The sequence below is a fragment of the Melospiza georgiana genome, chromosome 1, assembly GCF_028018845.1.
Source record: "Melospiza georgiana isolate bMelGeo1 chromosome 1, bMelGeo1.pri, whole genome shotgun sequence".
Taxonomy (NCBI): Eukaryota; Metazoa; Chordata; class Aves; order Passeriformes; family Passerellidae; genus Melospiza; species Melospiza georgiana.
The window spans coordinates 8,690,137-8,707,355 of record NC_080430.1 but is presented as its reverse complement, the minus strand read 5'-3'; the positions used below and the strand labels follow the sequence as shown (position 1 = coordinate 8,707,355).

The 17,219-nt window shown below is 43.1% G+C and overlaps 1 protein-coding gene across 4 annotated transcripts in view; it reads right to left on the bottom strand.

Annotated features, from left to right (window-relative positions):
* The window catches only part of RBM33 (RNA binding motif protein 33), a 101,828-nt gene extending 86,717 nt beyond the window's left edge, over positions 1–15,111 (bottom strand). For all 4 annotated transcript variants that reach the window (XM_058024963.1, XM_058024973.1, XM_058024981.1 and 1 more), the window contains exons 1-2: positions 15,044–15,111; positions 2,865–2,943 (exon numbers count right to left, since the gene is read on the bottom strand). In XM_058024963.1, the coding sequence (XP_057880946.1) occupies positions 2,865–2,943; positions 15,044–15,071 (107 nt within the window). In that variant the 5' untranslated portion in view covers positions 15,072–15,111. The remainder of the gene's footprint in view (positions 1–2,864; positions 2,944–15,043) is intronic.
* Between the last annotated feature and the right edge of the window lie 2,108 nt (positions 15,112–17,219).

Below are 17,219 nucleotides of genomic sequence, written 5' to 3'. Positions count from 1 at the left end.
ATCTGAAGCTTTTCTATAGAAAAAAGAACCACAAGGACTAAATCTGACCATTAAAGAACAAAGCAAACAAACAAAAGAACCACCAAGAAATCAAAGAGAAAACCCTCTGACACTGACAGATCTTAGGCTAGCTGAGAGAAATAGACAAAAATGAATGGCTGCAATTTCATATCACACAAATCCACATAAAATAAACTGGAATAAAAGTACACACCTATTCTAGTTCCAAAAGCATCTCACGCTTGCCATCATCAAGACAAATGTCTTTCCAAAACCACAATACCAGGAAATACTGGCTTAAGATAATTTTGGGTTTGCTGCTCTCACAAGAAGGAGACAGATTTTCCTTCCCTTCTTCAACTCTCAATACCCAACATTTTCCTTACTGAATAAATTTAGCCTACTCAAATAAGAAAAAATAACAAAACAAAAAAAAAAAAAAAAAAAAAAAAAAAAAAAAAGCAGACTAAAAGTGGAAAATTTTCAGCCAGCACAGAGAAATCAGTAATCTGAAAGAAGGGTCTGAACAAGTGAATTTCAGCAAATACCAGCTACTAAATCTGCCCTGTCACCTTGAAGGAGAGCACCAGAAATGCAGGTTTTTCCCAAACCCAAGCTTTGGACTACTTAATGAGATAAATGTACAAATTAATGTGATAAAGACATCAGACTGGCCCTTTCAAGTCTCCAATTTCATAGCATGCCTCATTACACATGAGTAGTAGCAAGGACACAAATGTTTCAGGAAAAGAACTTGGACAAAATGGGGAAAATTCTCCAAGAACAATGTTACATTTGTACTCCCAAATAAGTGGGGCCTTCCAACTCTCAGTTAACACCCTCCAGGGTTTGAGAAATGACAGAGATCTGAAAAATCAACATTTAATTACAAATAAAATAAATATACTACTAATAAATCTATATTATTTTGATTATTTAAGTGACTGGGGGATGGGATTCAGCCAAGTAACAACACAGCAGCAGGAGCTGATGTTTGATGAAGATGTGTGACTAACACAACTCCTCCATCTCCCCCTCCCAAATGATGCTTCAATGGAAAACAACACATGAAAGATTAAAACCAAGATTACTGTGTTCATCCAGCCTTTTTTCCATCTTTGAGAAACCATGTCCTACACTGAATTAGGCCAGAAGGTAAAATCCCCAAACATTTACATTAGGCTGTACATGTCCATGTACAGCATTCCTAATTGCCAAGACAACTACAGAACTCAACACTTACAAAGAGAACTTTGAAATTCGAAGAAAATAGTATTAACCAAAAAATATTCCACACATACAAATAGTATTTTACTAGATACAGCTGTAAAATAAAACTTCTGAAATGATCAACAAAATAAAACTCCAGAATCTTCTGCTCTGCACCTGAAACCACTTCCCTCACAATTTCCCTACTGAATTTCTGATCATCTATCTCTCTTTAATTGAATACAGCTAATAATAAACACATAAATTAAGCCATTTTTCTAAAACTAAATCCTTGTATACTTCAAAGTCTCAGCTCAGTGAAAATACTCTAAAACTGTCAAGCCCTATTAAAAGCAGCTTTGCACAAGCAGTTTGCCACTGGGTAAAAGCTTCCAGCTTCTGATGTAACAGCTGCTGCTTGACTCTTTCAGATCTTATCAAGTGATGAGTTGGGCAGCCAAACCTGAACGTGACCAGTCAGCAGCCAAGAGCCCACCCATTTATGCACCAAAGGCCAAAAGTTCAGAAAATATTCTAATACAAAACATTCTGCCTGCAATTTTAAGGTTTCTGAACAGCCAATCCTGGGTACAGGAGGCAGCCCAGGAGAGACCCAGGCTGAGCAAGTTATTTAATTCCACTCCCAAAGCAGAGCAGCTCCTTGGGGCACCTCAGCATCCAACCCTCAAACAGCTGCCCTGGGCTGGCAGAGAGCAGGCACTGCTCATCAGCAAACACAACACCCTGGATATACCAGAGCTACTGCCCACATTCCTCACTCACATACTCCCACTCAACCTAGCAGAACACCAAGGAAAAGGAAACGAATGCCTCTGGAATGACAATAAATGTAGAGCAGTTGATTTACTCCAAAGGCTCAGCTCAGAGGAAAACTACTTACAGTAAAATTTGTTTACTACAATCACTTGAGTGATTATTAGAGAACACAGAAATCTACTTGGAATATTTTCTCCCTTTTAGAGTGAAAACCACTGGCAAAGTCTGAACAAGTCTATTACTAAAAAGGAATCATAGAAAAATAACAGAAATAAGTGAAATGTTTTCTCCTAGAAAGAGCAGATCTGTGCAGCCAGCAGCTTGATTCCTGCCTCATAAAAGAACACACATTCTCCCCCAAAATAACCCAGAGCACACACATTTCTCTATCTTTAGAACAGTCATATTGTTGAAGATGCCCATGCCTAAGCTCTCCTCCTCTCCCCCAATTTAAAACTTAAGAGGATAGGGATTTAAAGATCAAAGTAAAAAAATTTAAACATGAAAGTAATTTAAACATTGAAGTAAAAAATATTTTAAAAATTAAGTTGGGCAAATTCAAGTACTAGCAAATTCTATTTAAACCACCTAGCTCTATTAAATATTTAAAAGCAAAACCAAAACATTAATTGCAAAATTACACACCACAAATACTTTGTATTTATCCAATTTTAAAAGGCATCTCTTCACAATGCTCTATATTCCTCAAGGCAAGTACATGTTTGGCACAATCTAGCATTGGCTGACACATGCAAAACAACATCTTCATTAGAATCTAAATGTGCACTGCTCTGAATGTTAGAGTACAAAATGCCAGAATGGGAAACAGAACAATGCAATTCAGCTTACAGAACTGAACATGGCAATATTCCACCTACCTGTCCCAGTCGTCATCTCCAGCTCTTCTTCTCCAAGACCTTTCAGCACCAGGCTTATCAAACTGATCAAAGTCATCATCTGTAAAAAAATGTGACTACATTAAATAATCCTTCCTGAAACTGAAGCACAGAATAGAGCTCTCCAACCAGTTAAAGTCAGAAAGTGCTGTGTTCACTGACAGCACTGGGCACACTTTAGGAGTAACTTCCCAAAGATGTGCAAAATTCTGGCTCTGGCTCTCCATTTATTCACAAAAGTCTTACAAATTCCTATAATTCCCCAATACACATATACAAATGCATTACCTAACCCCACTACTCCTGCTTCTTATATGAGTCCAAAGTTCTTTTTACACCTGCACAGTCTCTTGGTTGAATTGAGTCAGTGGGCTTCCAAATGGGTCTGTGGTCTTCTGAGATCACAGTGACCTTTTACTCCTGCCCTGCTGGCAGGCTTTGGACCCCCTGGCTGTAGCTCAAGTTTCAGGGCCCAGCTGCAGGTCACAGTTTCTTCATTTTCACAATAGCTGCAAATATTTATCCTGCTTCTTCAAACACAGTAAGACAAGTAAGTGATTTATATCTTAGCCTTAACTACTCTATCTGCTAATAATTAACTATTCCCCATTAATTCTACTCTTCTTGGTATACTCTTAATCATTATGAATTGTTTTTATCCTCCTAACTAAATCTAGCAAAACTCTTAACTCTTTCAGTTTCTTTAAATTTTTGATTCAAAATGAAGAGGTTGCCAAAGCAACCACACAGATGGCATTTTCTGGGTGAGTGTGGGGTGTGCATGTTGCTTAGAAGATGCAACAACACCTTTTTCTACTTTTCAATTAGCATGAAGAAAACAGACACATACCAGCATAGAATTACAGAATCATTAAGGTTGGAAAAGACCTGTAAGATTGCCAAGTTCAACCACCAAATTCACCATTAAACCATGTCCTCAAGTGCCATATCCACATGTTTTTGAACCCTTCCAGGGATGATCATTTCCCTTCCCTGGGAAGCCTGTTCCAAAGCTTTACAATCCTTCCAAACATGCAATCTAAACCTTCTTTGGCACAACTTGAGGCCTTTTCCTCTCATTCTGTCTCTTGTTACCTGGGGTAAGAGACAGACCCACCTGGCTACAGCCTCCTCTCAGATGGTCCTCTCAGAGAGATAAGGTCCCCTCGAGCCTCCTTTTCTCCAGGCTGACTCCCTCAGCTGCTCCCTGTCAGATTTGTGCTCCAGACCCTGCACCAACCTCCCTGCCCTTCTCTGCACACACTCCAGCACCTCAGTGTCTGTCCTGAAGTGAGAGGCCCAAAACTGAACACAGGATTTGAGGTGCGGCCTCAGCAGTATTGAGGAAAAAGGGATGATCACAGCCTTTGCCTTGCTGGCCACACAAACCAAGATGGCCTTCTTGGCCACCTGGGCACGCTTCTGGCTCATTGTCAGCCACTATCAACCAACATCTCCATGCTTCAACAATAAAAAATAACCCAGAATGTACTACACAGCTGTGCCTCTTCTCACTGTTGCAACCAGGATCACCTGAAGGAAACAGAGCATGAGCTAAATCACTGGCAAAATCTGCCAGTGAAGGACATTCCAGAAACAGCAGCTCCCCAGAAATGCATGGAACTGAGATGCAGTGGAGGTGAAGATAACATCATCTGCCAAATCTCTGCTTGCCTTGGAGGCCACGAGCTCAACCACTAACACTGAGCCAGCAAAGGCACTCTGAAAACAAGAGCAAACCTCAGGACAGCACAGGGCAGGTCAGCAGCAGCACAAGAGAGAAGTCAGGTGGAAAAACCATCACTCATCTCAACTGGGGCAGCAAAACCACCAGAAGTCACTGAAGCAGGTTACACTCTGTACCTAAACATGCACTTGCCTTCCAAGAAACAACTGCTGCTCCACATTTCTCTCAATAAATACCCTAATTTTGCCCTCTTGCACAGCTTAGTTTGCAAATGACAGTTTTGCTACTGAAATATGTACAACTTCCATTTCTCAGCAAGAATATGCAAAGGTCATTTGCTCTGTTCAGACATCATGTCTTGTCACCAGGAAATGGAAAGCAGATACCCTCAATCTCCACTCTCCCCTTCTCTGACTGCAGCCCAACAGAGACTGCACAGCTGGGTTCACTCTCTTTCACACGTTTTAACAACTTGGGTAAGAATCCAACAACTGGACAAAAGTTATGCTCAACATAGAGGGAAACCTGCTGCAGCTGAATGGCCTGCAAAATACAGCAGGTAAAGCAATCCAGTCCTTGCAGTGTGACACTGAATTGGGATTGATAAAATGCCATAAATCCACTTACCCTCCTGAGTCTATTTGTATTCAACTCTTTGACCAAGTACATTGCCAAGGAACAACTGTTTTATTCAACTGGGTTTTTTTGTTTGGTTGGTTTCTTTAATAAATCTCCAAAACCAAATCTGCCTTCAGCTCTTTAAACTCAGCTCAGTATCCTTAAGTGAGTATTTCCCATATGCAATGACAAACCTATTCACTCCTCACTTCACCTTATCAAAATATCAGTGTTAGTGACTGATGGAAGTTTACAAGAAGGTAAAAACATTAAAAAGAGAAAATCCAGATCTTGCAACATCACTATATTAAGAAAATTCAAAGCAGAAATTTCAATCATAAATAGCTACGAAAGAAAGAGTGCTCAGTAAGAATTATGATGCAACATGAAGCAAGTGTAGCAAATCTTTTATTTTGAAACAGTAGCTAGAAATAATTCTCCTTGATCAGGTTCTCTCCCTTACTATCAACAGATATGTCTGCATTTTAATTTATCTTTTATATTTTAACTGACTTGCATAACCTAAAGCCATTGAAAACAGTTGTTTTACATTTCTCTGCTCAAACATCTCCATATTGCAACCTCCTATTCTAATTCCTATTTCACTCACAGAGGAAAACCAAACAAATACACAAGTATTTCCCATCTTCCTCTTGAACACTAAATTCACTAATTCTGTGGTCTCTGTGGGGAACAAAAAAGGTCACATTGCTCTCTTTATGGTCACTCAAAACCATGCTGCAGTGCCTTAGTGCACTGACATTTAAGGGCACGAATATCCCACACTGACACTATTCTTACAGCTGGATTACAGTAATCCACTCACTTGATGTAACCACCACCACAGGTTATTTTTTTAAGGTAAAGCAACAGGTTTGGCAGCCACCCAAATAACAAGTGTCCAAATATTGCCTAAGCTCAAGAAAATGACCACCATCAGGAAGACTGCAAGTTCTTTTTAAGCTATTCCTGCTTGCAAGATACATTTTTCCATGCCAGACACCCCTTTAGCACTAGAGCTGCATTATAAACCAGGAGCACTTGAAGATCTGAGCTCTCAGCACACAATCCTTCCAGAGATGGACCTTCACATCAGCCAGGTCTAAATCTAGACAAGACAAAACTACACACCAAACCCTTCTTCTCTCCACAGCACAGTGAAACACTTTTTGATACAACTCATGGTTGACTTTTCCACCCAGATATCAAAGTTTCACAGCCATAAAAATATTTCAACCTATTACTGCTGCTAGTGAAGAAATTACAGCAAAGGACAGTCCAAGTTCTGGCAAGTTTCTGAACCTGGCAAGTGTGGACCTGAACTCTCACCACTCAGCCAACATCATGAACCTCTATGCTCCAGCTCTTCCAACCCCTCCAAATTCCTCATAACTTATTTCTTAATTATGAGCAACTTCTACCAAAATTCAAAAGCTGAATCACATCCAGCAAAGCTCTTTTCCCAAGTGCCCTCTAGCAGGATGCACACAAAATCCTCAAAAATGACTGGTCCATTTGCCTGTAGTGACCACACCTTGCAAGAACTGCTCCACACATCCCCTTCAGCTCCCTGTTCTCATCTCAACACACATGATATAAAGATCTTTGGGACAGAAGGAGACAGCTTTTTTTTTTTATGCTTATTTGTTCTGTGACAGCTGACACTGAGTGTTACAAATTATGCCATTGTGACATTAAGGACTGTCAGAGCCCAGAACAGGTTGTAACTTTCCTTATAAAAGAGGTGACAACATTTACACACCTACAAACAGCATTCTGTGCCAGCTTTATTTGAGACAGCAGCTCTGAAATGGACTCAAGCCTTGCAATGTGCTGTGGTACCTAACACACCTCCTGAGGCATCATTTTCTCTCCATTTCTGAAATCACACAGACATTTATTTTTCTTTGACCTGTCTAGGCAATAACATTGTAAAATACCAGTAAATAACAATCAATGTAACATTTATAGCTCCTTCTTGAGAAACTTGTAAGTCAATGTTTGCGTCACGGGTGGTTAAATGCCTGTAAAACATTAACTTGTGCAGAAATAAACCCACTCAGCATCAGCAGAGTTCACAACCACTGACAGCAAGAGCCAAAGATTTTTGTTTTTTGTTTTTTTTTAAATAATTCTCAGTATTACTGTGTGGAAGATAGTAGGGAAAAAATAGATGGTGGAAATCCATGAAAATAAGGGTTTAAAGCATTCAAATGTCTATGGCAGGGAAGAAGTTCTGTATCTCTTCCAGCACTCGTACACAGCAACTGTTGCTAAGGCACAGCAGGCACTGGCCACAGCTCCTGCAACAGCAAAGCTCACCAAGATGATGTTTGTGCATCAGCTGGGTACCAACTGGAAAATGCTGATAGGTGAGCTCTAAACACATTAAGCCCCCTCTGATTTCCAGGCAAAATCAGCAAGTAAAAAAACCCCACAGCAAACCAAGAGAGAACTATCAAACACCATCAAAAGCAGTAACTGAATCAGGAAGCAGAACAGGCCAGTTATAGAGGGAAAACCAAAGCAATCCTCCACTTGGCTCTTCCTCAAGTGGCAGGAAAGTTTCAGGATGCTGCAGAGAAGGATCTGATTTGTCAGACCAGCCTGTTGTGCAAGGCTCTGGCCAGCTGTGAAGCACAATAAACACAAACACACGTGGGCCCTGTGGCATTCACATTCTCTGGAAAATCCCTTTGCTCAGGATTTTTTTTCCTGGCAAGCTGAGGAGCCTCAGAGAAAAAGAAAACAATTCTTATCTCATTTGCTTCTCCTGTGTTGTGCTCACATGTGGAATTGTTTCCCCACAGGAGATTGTTTCATTGGATTCTGCTGTGATTTACTTTGACTCTCTGGCCAATCAGGGCCAAGCTGTGTCAGAACTCTGGAAAGAGTCACAAGCTTTCATTATTATCTTTTTTAGTATTTAGTAAGTATCCCTTCTGTATTCTTTAGTATAGTTTAGTATAATATTCTTTAATATAATATGGTATTATAAAGTCATAAATTAGCCTTCTGAGAACAGGGAGTCAAATGCTTCATTCCTGCCTTCACTGGGGCATCTCCAGCAAATCCAACAGGCCCCATACTAAAAGGTTCCTCTTTTATTGATCTTTACCCTGGTGCTGCACCAGCAGGGCTGCAAATTGTTCCATACAGCTTATGGTTTTATAATATATGGTCAAAACTGGTATCTTTTTTCCTGTTCAATGAGAACAGATCATCCACATCAGAAATGCACAAAATACAAGCCTCATTTCTTCTGTGGCTGTGCTGATGGCAGTTTCCAACTCTGTGGACACCCCTTCAATAAATCCTCACTAATTATTTGTGCAAAATGGAAGTCTTGAGCTGCACAGTCAAGTCTCACAAGCGTAGGAGGTGAATCAGCAGAACACTGCAGAGCTCTTAAACATCTTCAAATGGTACCAAGAGCCTAAAAAGGCAGCCACACATAGCAACTGTTGCTACCATGGAGTATTTCACTGCAGTGACATGGCCAAGACTTCTGGAGTAAGGAAAACATTTGACAACTGCATTTTCAGTCCTCCCAGACCTACATCTGAAAGCTTTCTGGAACACTAACCAGGTGCTGTCTCACAAACCTGAACAATTCAAAATTCTCTGCTCTGGTTTGCTTCAGCATTACACTTTCATGAACATTAAGCTTATTATTGTTGTAGTTTTAGGCACTGAAGACTTCTGATGGAAACAAAATGGAGATGCTACAATGATTCTAAAATTCAATGGATAAAAATGTCCTACATACTCTTTATCCAACAGGTCTCTCAATGAAGTGACTAAAACTCACTGCTTTGGGGCAAAATAAACCAAATATGATTCCTTGATAGGTAAGGGAGCCATAAAATAAAAAAAGAAAAAGAAAATAACAGAAAATTAGAGAAGAAAAGGTCATTTACAACATGAAAAACACAATTTCTCTGTTTTTCAAATAATACTGAATATAACAAGCCTATCTTGCTCCATCCCATTCAAAACACTAAACATGACAACTTGGCAGCATTTCAAGAGCAAGACTCCAGCTTAAAAACATTTTACCAGATTGTCTTTATGTAATAACATATTTCTACAAAATATTTTTCTGCATGTCTCATTGTTAAAGGTTACAAAACAGATAGGAATTGTAAAAGCTTTATTTTCTGCACCTGAGTACACCATGTAAAAACAGCTAAACAGTGAAGTGAATTTTGGTAAGTCTTGCTATGCAAAATAACAGATTTCATGAGCAATGTGTGCGCTTGTAACACAGGCTGGAAATGTAACTGCACTGTTAACATCAGTTTAACAAAAACTTCTGGTAACAAATCCTGACAGCATCGGGCAGGAAAAAAAACATGAGGTCAACAGGAGTTTCTGAATCCAAGTCTGTGCCACAAACCCAGCACTTCATGAAGTGTGGGATCTCAGCACCTCAGGACTGATGTGCAGAGTGACCGAGATCACCCTTGGGGGGCTCGGGAGTCCTGGAATGTTGCCAGAAGTGTCTGGTGGCTGGACTTTGATCCTGCATGGGAGACGACACCTGGATGAGGATGGGAGGATCTCACTGGGTAAATGGTGAAGGGATGGGTTAATTATAGTGTGAAACACAGGGTTTAAGATTTCTGTACAGGGGGGGTCTAAAGAAGTAAGATGGAGGAATTGGGGCGTGTCCTCTTCTTCTTCTTCTTCTTCTTCTTGGCCTCCATCTTCTGTGGTGATGTTGGCACTTTGGGATTGGTTATTACTAAAAGTGCACTGGTCAATAAGGGTAAAAGGTATTGGGGAAAAATGATAAATATTGTATACGTAATTTTGAGTATAAAGATAGGTGACTGCCCCAGGGGCTCTCAGTGTGCTCATGGCTGGCTGCTGTGCAGACTCTGTCGGGCTGAGAGAAAATCTTTTAGATAAACAACTAATAAACACCGAGACTGAGAAAAGATCAGAAGCCTCTTCTCGTCCTTTGGAGCGCGGGCTGCCCAAGGCCACCCCGGGCCTTTCCAGGCCATAAAACAGCCGAGAAACTGACAATGAAGCCCATTACGAATCCAGTCCCACTGACTACAAAATAATCAACCCTTCTACACCATCACAAAAATCACGTTCAGCCTTACTCCCACATTATGCACAAATACCCCACACTCAAACACAAACAGTTCAGTTTATCTGTTCAGGGACAGACAGCAGACAGCCTTGGTATTGGTAAACAATTACTCACAGAAGCCCTAAGTACTTGGTGACTAAGTATAACAACCTAACATCTGCCTAACACGTTCCTCAATTAGTGCATTTCATGTTTTGTTTTCAAATTATTTCTGTAGACAAAGTTTAGCTTCTTCAAAGACATAAAACAAAAAGTAAGTTATACAGGAGAGAAAGTATTTGTATCTTTTTATAACCAACTTTTTTTTTAGAGTTTGTATGCCAAGCAAGTCATTAGCAGTATGCAAGATCAGAACTAATTATGATATGCTGTCTGGAATTGAAATTTTGTAATCAATGCTTGAAAGAAACAGGGCCTCTTCCTTTTTTTTTTTTTTTTTTTTTTAATTAATAAACCACATCTAAACCCAAAATCACCAAGTCACAAAAAAATACTTTCAAAGTCTGATTGAACTAGAAAATATATTTGCTTTGGAAAACCAAAAGCGCCATAGTCTTTGTATTACAAATGCTGAGCAGTGAAGGAAAGCTGAGAGCTTCAATGAAATGCACGTGAGCTCGGTTCCCAAATGGATTTGGACACTGATGAGAAACTGCAACTCTCCAGAAACTCCCCAGTACATTTCACAGCAAACAAAGTTATAGTTAAAACAGAGGCTGCAGCACAGCACAAGATAACACAGGATGAATCACATCACTTACTTGGAGGTTTTTTGGTCAAGATTGTGAAAGCCATCATCTTAACTTATTCTGACAACAAATTCTATGTGATCTAAAATCTGAGGTTTAGTATTTGATACAAAATAGTCTTGCCTGGCTTTTGTAAACTGATACTAAGGCTAAGTTTATTTCATATGATCTGAAAAGAGATGACATTCAGAAGAGTTAGACCTTGTCAAAAAAAGCAGAGATTAAACATTGCTGTGTTTAGAGGACATCTCCCTGCCTCAAGCACACTGAAATTTTTGGCACCAGTTTTTAGTGCAATACTACATACAACACAAGTGCACTGGTTCTTGGTACCTTGAGCATATTATTTCATGAACTATAAACTCTTTAGATCTCCAAGACATGGAGGAGTTTTAATGTGTGCATCACCCAGGCACAATGCAGAATCTACTTCCAGTCCCTGGAGGCCACTGCAGAACAGCCTGAAGCACAAGTTCCACTGAATCTGTCACCGTGGACAACTTCTGCATCCCTGGGCAGAGATCCACCCCACACATCACCCAGGCTGTGCCAGCAGCAACAGCTTTGCTCCACTTTTTATCAACTGCTTCACAAGAGGCCTTTAAAGCCCTGACACTGCTGGGAGTGCAAGAGCCAACCTCAGACATGTTCACACGAAATGAAGCTGCTGACAGCCATGGAGGTAAAGAAACAGCCATTCTGCTCCTCTCCATGCAGGACTTCCAGCAGGAAGGGACACATCTGGCAATGGACCCTCTCCAACTCCTCCTCCACCCCATCCCATGTCATGACTCACAACCCCAAGACATCTCCACCCAAAGTCTTCCTGACCACTGATGTTCATCAGAAGTAAATTAATCTGAACATAAAATTTACAATAATTTTCCCTTACTGCACTATGGCAGAAAATGAAAAGATTCTCCTTGCTTTGTTTTGAACATGGTTTGTTGTTTAACCTCTGCCTAAATGAGACTAATACCTAGCTGCACACTGACTGCAGTAAGTATCAAGAAACAATGTCAACATTTATACAAAATGGTTGTTACCTTACATGATCATTAAACCATGTAATAGTCCAGGTTTGAAGGGACTCTCCAACACCACCTGGTCTCCCATGGAAAAGGGAGCCTAGATGAGATAATTTATCTAGCATCCTGTCAAACATATCCTGAAAGCCTCCAGTAACAGAGGTTCCATCATGTCCCTGAGGAAATTCTTCCAGTGAGTGATCACCTCCCTGTTAAGAGTCTTTCTTGTAGCAAGTGAAGCCTCTCCTGGTGCAATTTGTAGCCACTGTCCCTTGCCTGCTCTTCACGGACCCTTGTGAAGAGAAAGCCTCCAGGCTCTCTGTACTCACCTTCTAAGATTATGTTACTCAATATTCAGTGTTTCCTCTGGTTCTGTTTGTGTGTGTAAAATTGGAACAAAGTTTGGGAACCAGTCCCTTATCAATGAGCAACTATGAGCCCTCAAGGTCCCATCACCAGCACACCCACCTCAACTTCTCCTGTTTCAACATGCAGCCATTCTACAACTTGAAGCAGGCTGCATCAGGCTGATCAGCTAAAGAATTTGCCAACTGTTATGCAACTGTGAATTACTCCCAGAGACCTCACAGACCATCACTGCAAAACTTTCTAGTTTGTGAAACCAAACACCAAAAGAGCCTTAACCTTCATCCTCAGAAAGCTTTGCTGCACCAACATATCTGGTCACAAAAGTACTTGTGAATGGTTTATTCTAAAGAATCACATCAGTTATTTCCCCAAAGCTTTAAAAACTATCAGTGAGCAATGAGTCCATGCATGCTGTCCAACACCTTCCTTCCATCAAATACACTGAAATGTTCAGCCAACACAGACATTCCACATTTCATTCTCAGTCCTGTAACACCCTTACAGAGAACTTAAACTTTAATCTGCATCCTCAAAGCCAAAACTATCTAATTTTGTCAGCTATCATGCTACAATGTCAAATTAACACTAATTTGTATGCCTAATACCTATTCTGTACTATTTTAGCAATCATTAGCCTTTTTTTTTTAAGAAAACAGTGGGGTGCTGTTATGCCCATAAAGTCTTTTTCTCACTCCCAAAATTTAAAAACTAAATCCTAAACATTAATTTCTACAGTCAGAACTTTAAATTACCAAAACTACTTAGTTCAGAGCTTCTTTCACATGCTACCACTACTGACTTTAGAAAGCAGTCCCCTTCCAAAAAGAGCTGCATATTCAATTTCTGTAAGTCCCAGGCTTTCTTGACTGGGCTTTAAAAGTGTATTCAACAACCTCACCCAGGAATTGTCCCTGAGTAGTCACATGGACCACAGAAGTGTGTGACCTGTGGGTTCCTCCATTCAGCAAGTGTTGCACCAAGAACAAACAAACACTTCTGTATGGGGCAGGGATCATATTTAAGTGGCCACCACTTACTGATGAGCACAGTGTGAATGATGAACAAACTGCTTACGTCCGCTTAAAACAAAGGGATCCCAATTCACCCTTGAACACAAATGGAACGCCACAACGACAAAAATCAGCCTTGAAATGGCAGTTTTACCACTTTGTTGAAGGTTGCCTGCTGCAGAACATGAAAGCACGTTCATTCAACTTGAAGCAGTTTTAAACAAGAGAAACAAAATGCTTCACAAGTGAAACTTTCCTTAAATTACTCCATCCTCACAATACCACAAAAACTTCCACCTAACACGTGAACAGCAACCTTACTTCCACATCACAAGTGGAACCACAGACCAGAACCACAGAAATTAGCACAAAGACTTTTGAAAAGTAACTCCAATATTGCAGTATATTTAATCCTATTATAACAATGTTCAAGGTATTAAACAATTTGCTGTTTCACCAGTAGTGCTGTCCTTTCTAGCCTTCTTCCCAAATTCAGCTCCTAAATTTGGGAATTTCTTTGTAATATTTACCTTTATGTATGGCAAGACTTCCCATAAAAATGCAATTATGGGTAAAAACGTAATTATGGTTATGTGCCTTGTTACCCACCAAACGAACCATGGAGCACAGTCAGACTCCTCAGCAAAGTGAGCACTGAACCAACCACCCCTCTCCTCCTCGACAACAACTTACAGACACTAAAACACCAAAAACTTTCGTACAGATAAGGACAAGTGGGTCAACTGACCACTCTGATCAGTCTGTATCATAAACTGCCACTCCTAATGAAAGCAAGTACAGAAACGCACAAATCCTCTCAACTGTATCACTCCTGAAAACTCTGGAGAGACTTCTAAAGTACTTTCTTTTAATCACCCAACCAAATATTCTCATTTTAAAGTTTGCTTGATCAGAACCACAGAGCTGTCTATTAAAACGCTGCTTGTAGAAGTATCTGTGTTCATGCAGAAGCACAGCGGAACAAACACCTGAGAGTCTTGGAGTCAAACACTGACTTCATTTTACACTTCTCAAGTGAGATCCTCTACTTCTGCATAGTCTATGAAATAAATTAAACTACACCGTAAAGACGTGTTACTCAAGCCACACACCTGTACCTGTAAAATCTATGCGAAAAAACACCAACCATCCCTAGAGGTGGACGCGGCACTCAGTACCGCGGTGTAGTTGATACAGCGGTGTTCGGCCATAGGTTGGGCTGGGCGGTCTCAGAGATGTTTTCCAACCTAACAGATCCTGTGAATGTCTTTCACTAAAACCCACCCACGTCCCCCGAGGGCCCCGCGCCGAGGCCGCTGTCCCTGCGGGCCGTGCCCCGCCGAGCGGCCGCCATGGCCGGCCCGGGACCGGAGCGGCGCTGCCGGGACCCCGCGGTGCCAGGGCCGCTCCCGCAGCCCCGATCCGCGCCCCCAGCCCCGGCCACGCGGGACGCGCCGCCCCCAGCCGGGCCCGCGGCAGCAGCGGCAGCGCCTCCGCCCCGGGCGGGCCCCGCCGAGCCCGCGGTGCCCTCACCCCGCCGGCCGCGCCGCCCCGAGCCGGCCCCGCTCCCCCGGGCGCGGCCCCGGCACCCACCTGCGCCTCCTCCCAGCGCGGCAGCCATGGCTCTTCGGCCGGCCCGGGCGGCGGCGGGTCGCGGCAGCGCCGCGGTGCCGCCCGCCGGAGCGGCGGGTGCCGGTTGCCGCGGCGAAGGACGCGGGCGAGGGGCCGGGAAGGGCTCGGATTCAGCGCCCGGCGGGCCCCGCTCCCGCCGCCGGAGAACAACAAACTAGCACGACATGGCGGCCGCCACCGCCGTCGCCGCCGCGCTGCATGCCGGGACGGCGGCGGACCTCGGGCCCTCCCTCCGCGGCGGGGGCGGGCGGGCGGCGCGCGCCGCTGGTTGGTCAGGCCGGCGCCCCCCGCGCGTGCGCGGGGCGGGAGGGCGGCGCGCGTGCGCGGCGGACAGGGCGGGCGGGGCGCGTGCGCGGGGGCGGCGTGAGGGCGGAATGGCGGCCGGGGCGGGGCACGGGGCGCAGGGTACGGGCAGTGGTTGCTGTCCCGGCTGTGTGTGTGGCGGCCGAGCCGGTGCTGGTTCCCCTGGCCTGCGCAAACAGGGGGAGTGGGAGGGAGAGACTCTCTCATGGGGGTCTGTGCGTGTCTCTTGCGGACGTGGGTGACTCCTCGTAGCACCGCTGAAATGCGCGGCCCGCACTGAATCACGGGCTCACTTAGGTTGGGAAAGACCTCTGAGATCATCGAGGCCAGCCCGTGACGGAAGAGCGGCATAGCAATTACAGCCCGGCACTGAGTGCCACGTCCAGTCTTTCTAAATGCTTCCAGGAACGGTGACTCCTCCACCACCCTGAGCAGCCCATCCCAGTCCCTAGTCGCGCACTCTGTCCCACCTAAACTTCCCCTGGTGCAGCTCAAGACTATTTCTTGTCCTATGGCATATTGCTTTAGAAATGAGATCAGCGCTCCGCTGACCACACCCTCCTTTCAGGCGGTTGTAAAGAGTGATAAGGTGCCCCTGAGTCTCCTTTTCTCCAGGCTGAGCAGCCCCAGTTCCCTCAGCTGCTCCTTGCCATGCTTGCACTCCAGACCCTGCCCCAGCTCCGTTTCCTTTCTGTGGAGCCGCTCCAGCAGATCCAATGTCCTTCCTGAATGGAGGGTACCAGAGCTGCACATATGGGGCTGCATTGAGGCTTCAGCTTGAATCACCGAGTACAGCTGCCTGTTGGGTGACAAAACACCTAACAAATCATTAAATACACCATGAAGGGGATGGTCAAGGTGTGTTAGGGAGATCTGTAGTCTCCCATCTTTCAAGGCTTGAGCATGCCTTGAATTAATAACCTATGTATTAATTGAAGAAGTTCAGATCCTGTGGCTCTTGCTTCCCCACTCAAACCTCACCTGAGTTCATCTCCCTTTACAGGTTCAGAGTTACAACACGTTCACTTTAGTTCACTGCAAGTTGAGAATCCCTTCCTGCTGGCACTCCAAGCACTGCCCTCCTGGCTGCTTGGCTACTTGCCCCCCTCTCATTTTCACTCTGGCTGCTGAGTATATCAGTTTGGATCACTGATCAGAAAAGTAATTACCAAAAAGTTTTCCTTTCAACTTTTCCTTCCTGACTTCTCCAAGTTTTAACAGGGAAATCCAGACTTCTGCACAGACCAGGTTAAATGCAATATAAAATTATGCCATGACATAAAACAAACTTCTAGGTTATACTACTTGTAAGGAAACCAAATCTGACCTAAAACAATTTAATGGAGCCTACTATAACAGGACTAGTTCAAGTAAACGGCAAAACTTTCCCAGGTGGACAAGTCCTCATGGAAATAATTAACAATGTTAGTATTTAAATTATCAGCGTTATCTGATTAAACCCTCGCTAGGAGAATAGGGAAGTTCTCATGTCACTTTGTTCTGTGCTCCCTGCAGACTTGTCTCTACATTGCATTTGATCTCATTTTTCAGGTTTTCTTCACAACCATACAGCCAGAGGTTTATTCTTTATGTATTCCTACAAACTCACAGCCAAATTCTGCTTTAATGTGGGAAACAGGCCATCAGTGGGTGATGCTTGCTGATAATTTAATGTGTGGTCCATCAGTTCAGCCCTGACTGCCTGACATGGGAGTGATGAGTGAATACAACAATCACCAATGGTAAAAACCCATGAGGATTTCAGTGGGGGGCCAGGAGTTCACCAATTGCTTCTTGGTATTGATCTTCCTTTCCTGAAGCTGCTTTGCAGTAC